This window comes from Oculina patagonica, unplaced genomic scaffold, assembly GCF_052425735.1.
Source record: "Oculina patagonica isolate OP01 unplaced genomic scaffold, crgOcupat unplaced240, whole genome shotgun sequence".
Lineage (NCBI taxonomy): Eukaryota > Metazoa > Cnidaria > Anthozoa > Scleractinia > Oculinidae > Oculina > Oculina patagonica.
The window spans coordinates 1-9858 of record NW_027558081.1 but is presented as its reverse complement, the minus strand read 5'-3'; the positions used below and the strand labels follow the sequence as shown (position 1 = coordinate 9858).

General features: G+C 37.8%; 1 protein-coding gene across 1 annotated transcript; it reads right to left on the bottom strand.

The window, feature by feature from the left end:
* Nucleotides 1–3611: 3611 nt before the first annotated feature.
* On the bottom strand, nt 3612–8882 carry LOC144640296 (dedicator of cytokinesis protein 3-like; the record flags this gene model as incomplete). The annotated part of the gene is made up of 7 exons (XM_078499475.1): nt 3612–3693; nt 4232–4275; nt 6048–6133; nt 6640–6715; nt 7214–7285; nt 8113–8173; nt 8792–8882. Coding segments are annotated over 7 exons (512 nt in total), but the record flags the coding sequence as incomplete, so codon positions are not given.
* Nucleotides 8883–9858: the final 976 nt, after the last annotated feature.

The window sequence follows — 9858 nt, the reverse complement described above, 5'->3', positions numbered from 1 at the left end:
GACCAATGAGCCCGTGCAAAGGCGCGTCTGTCAATCTAGTATCTTGGTAACAAATCCTGAAAAATGGCACCCTCGACACCCTCACCAAACTGAAGCTGTAAACGTTTACAAAAGCTGTGAAATCAAAAGCCGCGATGACAGGAGGCAGGGATGTCATTATCAAGGCAGACAGCAATTTCAGTGCATATAGTGCTATTAGCCGGGCATCGGTACCCTGTAATTTCAATCAAAAATGCTGAAAGAAGCAAGCGCAGTCGGGATGGACAGACTGTGGAGATTAGTAGCTCACAGCAACGTTGGAAGATAATTCTGAGCACTGGGAAGACTTGCCTGCTTCATTTCCTTGCTTGTGAATGAGCAAGACATTCGTATTCTCACAAGCTAGAAGGACGTGTTGTGTACGTCACAGATGGCTCCTTGGGTACAAGACTTACGGGAAGCGATGGTCGTGTGTTGTCAACGGCAGTCCCAGAGCTTTATACCGAGCAGGAAGAACTGGGATGTTTTTGCACGTTATGGATGCATTCACAATGGTCATCGACAATACCCGATTCCCTCTATAGCGCGCGCCTGCAGGGAATCACTGTAGTTGTTTTCATCAAACCATGCGCGACACTCAGCAACGATGCACATTGCTGAGTCTCGCGCATGGTTTGATGAATACAACTACCGTGATTCCCTGCAGGCGCGCGCTATAGAGGGAATTGGGTATTGAGTATTTACTCTTCTGATGCAGACGTGAAAGTGCTGGCAAGCCATCATCAAACAAACAGCCCAGCAAAAATTGCCATCGTAAGTAGAACTCAGAATCATTCTCGAATCGTGGACATTTCCAGTGTTTGCAATCAGTTAGCGGAAAAAGTATGCAAAGTGCTTCCAGACCTTCATGCACTGACTGGCTGCGATTCGGTTGGTGCCATGCATCTCCGGCAAACGGAAAATGAAAGCTTTTAAGCTAGTTAAGGAAATAACAAACTACGAGAACTAGTTCTTCCCTTTGGCCACGATAATGTACATGCGAGGGACGAACATGCAGCAGATGTTGAAGAACTTGTGGGCTTTTTGTATGGAAAGTCAGGGAAAGATGTTAATCAAGTTAGATACCACTTATTCTGCAAAATGAAGAATTACAGTCGCACCACCTCCCGCCACTGAATGTCTGCCCTCAAGAAACATATACAGCAACCTTACAGGCTTATATTTGGAGATATGCTTTGGATTTAAACCGACAGCCCATTATTCAGTTGGTAACTTATGATGTATAAAAGGACCAGGAACTGAATATTAATTACACAGACCAAGCTCTAGTACATGAAGCGTTGATGGAGCTGGTTTGTTGTGGATGCAAGGTACAGTGCCGGAGTCGGCGCTGATCCTGGACAAGAAGTGGTATGCTTTGCAGAGATGCATGTCTTTGCGAGGACCGTAGTTGCACCAACTGGTCAAGCAAGGAGGACATAGACGGGGATAAGAGGGACCCCGAAGATACTGAATTTTAATTAGTTAATACCTAGAATTAATATGTGTAGAAAAACACATTTTTTTAGAATTTGCGACTCCATTGGAAAGCTTAAAATTTTCTTTTTTATGTTTTTTTTCTTTAAATATTGTGATTCTTTATATTGTTAGATCTTTTCTTTTCAGGACCTGCATTGATAGTAGTATTTTCTTAAAAATGATGCAGTAATCTTGTTTAAATGTGTTTTAATTATAATTATTGTTATCATTTTTATTGTTATTGTCATTGTTATTATTATTATTTTTACTAATTACGGTTATCATTATCATTATTTTTATTACATTTTGAGTGTAAAAGAATGATTAGAACCATTGGGGGCATTATCGATAGCATTTTGTATTTACCGTCATTTCTGTAAATAGAAGCTGTCGTTTTGTTTGAATAGGAATGTGTTCGCGGTTTCTCCATATTTTTAACAGTTTCCTTATTTCTTCATGTTTCGTGGAATTTAAATGAGTTTAGGAACATATATGAACACAAAACTGAGATGGGTTTGTGAAGTTGATATACCAGCTATTCATGAAGTACAGTATACTCACCATTCCGTATGGTAATAAAGAACAACGTTTTCAATAACCTTGCCTAGCAATCTTTGCCATAATGACATAACTGGTACAAAAACGACCACATTTCATTCTAGCACAATATATTTCACTCCATTTATATCATAACCGCTGTACTTGCTGGATATAACCGTGCAGTGTGCTTGACAGTGTGCATACTGTACACAAAGGTTTGCATGTAAACAAATGGTTGCTAAGGTATTAAATACCTCAAAATGCAAGAAAATACTTGCTCATTCCGAAATTATTCACCCGGAGAGTAGTTTAGTTTGTACATTACTTCCTTTTTTAAACCTTTATTGCGCTAATACAGCTTTTATTAAAAACGCAGCCATTTAACTTTCATTCTGAAACTCAGAATTTGAAGTGTCGTTGTTTCATTAAATAGGCCTTAGCAACGGCCTCTAGGGCGTTCGCTAATTCATTAAATAGCATCTCATATTATAGAGTATGATCGATTGTTTAACTCCTCCAAATTTAATGAATATTGGTGTAACGATGTTATAGATATCAGCATTGTTATATAACACCGATCTAATGTTTCAAATTTATCCCCTGCACCCACCCCCTGTTACAAACACCTCATTTTCATCGTTAAGCTCCATTTTTACAGCTGGAAACAAGTTGAATATAAAACACTAGGCCCTGAGCTTTGATTTGGTACCAATGAAACTTTGTTCGGTTGGGGGTGCTACGGAAATAGATTTTTGAGGTCCTGGCTCATGGACTACAAGAATAAAGTGCGACTTACTCCACACTGATTGAATGGTTCACTACCCATCACGTCTCACCGAATATTCGGATTCCCCGAACACTATCGAATACTTCCGAAGGCACTTAATCGAGTTAATACGGAAAGTGACCCCCGAATCGGAAAAAGCTGCATCACAACAATGTGTGGAAAGTCCACACAAAAAAGTACTGCATTTCATTTGTGATGCAGTTGCTATCATACGCTGTCAGGAATGTAAATAATAGGTGGAAGGCAGAAAAAAAAAACGCCACCTGAGGACTTGATTTTCCCAGCTAAAGTGTGTGTCTGGTTAGATGTTGCTTTTAATGTGACACAAATTTACTGCCTGTGATCAAACATATTTTTTTGGCCAAATCGCAAAATTTAAGTCCCATGAAATAATAATGTTTGTTCTATTCAAAATAAGTAAGAATAAGGTAGCTTGAAATAAAGCTTCGCAAACCGGATCATTTATAGTTCATAATATATAATTGACCAAATTTAACAAAATAACCACGACACTGGCTCGAATATCTGAACTTAATATACATTTAGAATACAAGATTTTTATAATTATATTTCCCCATCAATTTAGTTTTTGTTTAGATTGAGACAACATATGAAAAACTATCTAGAGACAGTGTTTCATCGCATTCTTGTGTTAGATATAATTATTACATCAAGTGCGACTACTCTAGATTTATGAGTAATATTTTACTTTTATATTTAATGATAATCGTCATCATTATTTTTATAACATTAAATAGTGTTAAAAACTAATAATCATGACACCAACCTGGCATGATGACATCAGGAAATCCTAATTTTCTTACAACTGGAGTCCCCTTGGGTAACAAAAGGGGATTCTCACTTTGAACCTTGAAATAATAACACATTGTTTTAAAAAAATAATAATGCACAATCAAGGGCAGGGTTGTTAAAACAAGTATAAAAATACAGTAATCAGTATAAAATTTGTATTTAATATTAATAGTTTTACATTATTTGCATTCTATTGCGTCATGCTGGATATCATAAGATGTCTTATCAGACGGCCCTATGTAACATTGCTGTTCAAGTGTTATGCCAGTGAGTTCAAATTCAAAAATTTTTCAGAACGAAGCCAGAACAAATTTCCAAGACTCTAAAGGGACATCTACACAGAGGTTTTCTCCAATTGTGACAATAAGTGCAAAATTTTCCAAAAAAAATGTTTGTTTCCATAAGTAGTACTTAACCGAGCATTAAAACAGCAGTTAGCCGCGCAAAACAGCTGGCAGCTAATGGCGTTTAAATCAACTCAATAACTTGAGAAAAAACAACAACACACGTAGAATCACATATTAAACAACAATTTACAATAATTATTTAAGGAAAAAAAAAACATTTGGAAGGTAAATATTAAAAATACTTCACCTTGTCCAGGTCACCATGAAAAACCCTCAAGGAAACATAAATACCTGGAAGAAGTGTACAAATAAAATAAGTGAAGAGTTGCCATTTTCACTTCAGTATGAAGACACCAATAATTATTATATAATTTAAAACAACAACTAGAAAACCAAAACCAAAGTTATCAGTCTGGCCAATCACAAAGGACACAGACAATCAAGTGAACCAATCAAAACTCAAAGCAAATGTACATGAAGCCGGCATAAAGCACAGGAAAAGCACAGGCAGACCACCCTATGTGTTCGTAGTTAATTATTGTTGTTGACATGAGACGAACAAAAGAAATTTTGAAATCGATAAGGGCTACTGAAATAAAGCTTTAGAAATAAAATATCTAAACTACATTTCGCTCTAAATATCTCAATAAAGTTTAATGAAATGTTTATCGACTCATGTGTCGTATTTTTTCGCCTGCGCGGGCCGTTTTAAGCGCTTTTTTAACTGATTTAGCCGGCCGAAGGCCGTAAGAGAAGAAAGAGGAGACAAGGCTTGCAAGTCGGCGGCCGCCAGAAGCGACCTCCTCCACTTCAAACCGGAATTAACGCCAAACTAATGAAAAACTCACCTATCTGACGACGGCTGTCGATCGGTGAGTTGTTGCTCTATCTCTTCGCCGAATTTTAGCTTCATCCCTCCAACATTTTCCGAGAAAATCCGTGCTGAAATCATGCAAACGGCTTTCTGACTATGATCGGTGCTCGACATAGCGACCAGGGAAATTCTAAACAGGCCGGCCGTTTCAAATTAACCAATCAGCGCTTACAGCAGCGGAAGTGTCAAAACTCCTGTGCGGGGCAGGGTTGGGTTTTTGCCGCGGAAAGCCAAGCGCTGATTGGTTAATTTGAAACGGCCGGCCTGTTTGGAATTTCCCTGGTCGCTATGTCGAGCACCGATCATAGTCAGAAAGCCGTTTGCATGATTTCAGCACGGATTTTCTCGGAAAATGTTGGAGGGATGAAGCTAAAATTCGGCGAAGAGATAGAGCAACAACTCACCGATCGACAGCCGTCGTCAGATAGGTGAGTTTTCCATTAGTTTGGCGTTAATTCTGGTTTGAAGTGGAGGAGGTCGCTTCTGTCGGCCGCCGACTTGCAAGCCTTGTCTCCTCTTTCTTCTCTTACCGGCCTTCGGCCGGCTAAATCAGTTTAAAAAGCGCTTAAAACGGCCCGCGCAGGCGAAAAAATACGACACATGAGTCGATAAACATTTCATTAAACTTTATTGAGATATTTAGAGCGAAATGTAGTTTAGATATTTTATTTCTAAAGCTTTATTTCAGTAGCCCTTATTGATTTCAAAATTTCTTTTGTTCGTCTCATGTCAACAACAATAATTAACTACGAACACATAGGGTGGTCTGCCTGTGGGAAAAGGTGTATGGGTGACTGAGATCCAAATGGTTTTGGTTTTACTTCTGATTGGATAAACATAGGGCCGTGCTGTTTTCCAAAAATATATTATTTCAACACTGCTCAGAAAATGGCAATATGTTCAGGAAAAGGCTTTTAGCCACATGGTTGTCCGGACATCCAGTGAATGCCCATTTTTTAAAGAAGAAACATTTTTTATGTTGCTTTATTTATAAACTTAAGAATAATTTCCCCTTTCAAGAGCAACATGCAACAGTGGGAAAACCAATCAGATTAATTTTGTGGTTTTCCAGTAAAACATGTAGACTACATGCAGTTATAGTTACTGTAGTAGTATGTTGGCACAGCCAATCAAATTTGCAAATAGATCATGGCACGTCTTTAGTAAGTAAATTCCTGATTCAACTTACCACTATTTGAGCTGGGTACACTGTATTTACTGGTTTGCTTCTTGATGATACTATCATGGACTGTCCAGAAATCGCTGTCACTACAACTGGAAAATCACATCCCCACATAAAATTAATATTCTGGCAGTAACTAATTGAGAAGGCTGTGATAAAAAAAATCAACAATAATTATTATAATCAAGAAAAAAAGTTAATGTTATTATACCAACTAATGTGGGGAGGCGCAGTAGCCTAATGGTTAGTGTGCTGGATTCTGGATAGAGCTATCTGGGTTCGAGTCCTGGATGGCATGGGGCACTGCATTGTGTTCTTGGGTAAGACACTTGACTCTCATGGTTCCTCTCTCTACTCAAGTCAGTGTATAAATGGGTATTGGCAAATTTAATGCTGGGGGTAGCCCTGTGATGGACTAGCATCCCATCCAGTGGGGAGTAGAAATACTCCTTTTCACTTCATGCTATTGAAACTGGGATAAGCTCTAGCCTTATGGGCCACTAGGCTAGAATGCAGACTTTACCCTACCAATTGAAAATACAGAAAAAATTCGTGTTTGGAAGCAAAAGTCAGACAACTTAAATTAATATGCACTTACGTGAAGATTGGCATGTGGAATTCCTTGTCTTCCAACAGTTCCTCTTTTCCAGTCAAAACATCAACAATGTCCAACACTACACAATGATACAAGAAACATATTTTTTCACTGAGAGGCTCATCAATTTAAACACAAATTAAAGTATTCCTATAAATGGCCTCTTGTCTGTTGGATTTTCCAAACTTTGTGCAAATGCATTGCAGTACTGGGCATGAACTCATATTTAGAATGCTCAGACATCTTTGGTAGCCTTCAGAAATTGTACAACATCTACAGATATCTTTGACAACATTTGGAAACCATCACAAGTCACCATCTTCAGAAATCTTAGTACTATGAAGAAGAAAATCTTGTGCATTTTACTCTGAAGGAAAAAATGGCAAGTATACGTTAACTTGAGCTAGTTCTGTTCACAATCTACCAGGCCTGTACACATAGTCCTGACATGGGACTAGCCAGATCTTATTCCAGTGTAGAATGCAAGCTTGAAGCCATTGAAGAAGTTGTTCTAGATTAAATTAATTGTCTGTTGTAAAAACAGCATGTAAAGTGACACTCTCATAGCAGTACTTACCAGCACATCCAAAAGGCCTCCTGTACGACGCAGTTGAAACCTTTTTGGTGGAACCGTCAGTAAGCATTCTCCCTAGATAAGAAACACTTTAACATTACCAATGGAAGTTGTCAAAACAGCTGTTTACTTAGTGGTAATGGCCCACCTGGTAGTCACTTGTACACATGCACCTTTTTGAAAGTGATTTTTGCCACTAACACAATTTTGAATTTCTCTTTCACTGCAAAACAGTTTTAATTATGGGCTTCTCAACATTTTTATGTCGATTTTTTTGTCACCTGTTTACAAGTTTTTTCTACACCATCTGTATTTGAAAGAACCCTGAATACATTTTTTTGCATGTAAGCTTTATGTGTCGCTCAAATATTTAACTAGTTAAATGCTTTATTGTTTACAAGTGTTATGTAATTTAAGGAAAACAGCGTAATAAGTGACATATTACAAGTGTAAATTGTATATATAATAAGCCAAACATCACATGTAACTGAGTAGTATGTAGTAAGTAACTGTCGTCAGTGTATTAGTAGTGTAAGTAGTGTACTTGTTATCGTAAGCAATGTGCTTTTTTCATAAATTTCAATAAAAAAAAGAAAAAGAAAAAAAAGAACCCTGAATACTGATAAAAGGGAATTGATTAATTAATCTACTTCATTCTAAATGTTCATTCAGGGATCATGTTTATCATAATTAATAATAATACAGCTGACAGAATTATGTCCATAGATCTGTACATGCAAAAAAAAAAAATCTTAAAAGGGCCATGACAATGATACACTAACAAGGTTCAATGAGCTTTCTTAATTAATGAAGCACAAATTCCACACCTCTACTACTGACAATACTATGGGATGCATGCAGTCACACAAAAGGACTGCTCCTTTAATTTAGATGCTACTTACCTACTCTTACGATGTGAACAACAAGGTAGGCTTCAGCAGATACATCTTTACTCCCAAGATCCTACAAATAAACCCAATGAATTAAATGCAAAAATTAATTTAACATACATGTAATGATAATTATGACAATAATAATAGAAAATGTATATTAAGTTCTGCATAACCGAAAAATTCCAAACATAAACTGCCTACATAAAACAAGCCCCCATCCAAAAAAAATACAACCCCCCCCCCCCACAAATCCCAGGGGGTACTCAGGATCTCAAGTGATGGGAGTGATCGAAGGATTTTTTTTAGTTTAAATTGTTCGAATCTGGGATTTTTTGGGTAGGAAAATTTGGCAAGTATTTTTTTGGTGGCTTGATATAAGTAGGTTTTTTTTTCGGGTATTAAAAAAATTCTAAACACTCATGGTAAGATCAGGGTCAGAAATTTGGAATGGGATTTTTTGCAGGTTAATGTTTAGTCAGCCCTAGGGATTTTTTTTAAGTCTTGCCCCGGTATCCCATCCAAATGGAAACCTAAAGATTTTTAAAGTTCAATTTTCCAGCTGAAAATAGCACAACCCAATATATAAGCCCTCCCGGAAAAGAAGCCCACCTGAAAGAAGGGGTTGAACAGGGCTTTTATATTATTTGTTATGAGACTGACTAAATAGAAACCGACACTGCATACTTACAGTAAAAACACAGGTTGAATTTTCAATCTTCTGCGGCTGGTTCACTTTTTGTGTACTATCACTTTTGCCTACAGCAACTAGAAATCTTTCACTGCATAGAAAAAGAAATTATTTTACAGTTATTTTGATTATTGTAAAAAGGATAAGAATGCAAACGTTGTGGTTCAATTTTACTCTTGGTACAATCTCGTATTTTCCTTTGTTTTATATTTATTATGATCATATACTACCATACACCAGAATACAGGAAAATACCAAATTGTACCAAGGGTAAAATTGAAACACAACACAAACACTAGCAATAATTTAACTGAAAGCTCAAAGTTTTGGGGGCATCCTGACAAGAATCCTGGTATCCCATGGAGGGATAGTTGCTATACACCACAACTATACCTGCCAACTCTCACGCCTTGGGCGTGAGTCTCACACCTGTGAGTTGAAAACTTCGATCTCACGCCAACTCACGCTTACGAACCAATTTCTCACGCCTAGTTGAAAAATGTGAGTTATTTCAGCCATAACTGACAAACAGAAAAATGTCAACTCAAACCAATGTGAGAAACGAAAACTCCGTTTAAAATGAGTAAATTACGATACTTTTTTCCGAAAATCTTAGAGTTTGGACAAGAAATGCATTGGAAACAACGTACGTCGTGTTTAGCAAAACATGTCCTGTGACTGGAACCGGGATACTTTCGGAACGTCTTTGTAATACTTCGGACGCCTTCGGAAATCTTCGGACATGGTCGTGTTGTCTTCGGAAAGCCTGGCACTCACAGGAAAAAAATCTCACACCTTTGACCCAGAGAAAGTTGGCAGGTATACACTACTTATTTAAACCAGAGTTTAACTTATGCCACTTCTAGGAGACATGCTGGCCTAATGGTTAGTACACTGGACCCTGGATCAAGCTGTTTGGGTTCGAGCCCTGGCTGGGTCACTGTGTTGTGTTCTTGGGCAAGACACTTTACTCTCACAGTGCCTCTCTCCACCCAGGTGTACAAATAGGCGTCGGTGAATTCAATGCTGGAGGTAACCCTGCAATAGAGGACTGAGCATCCCATCCA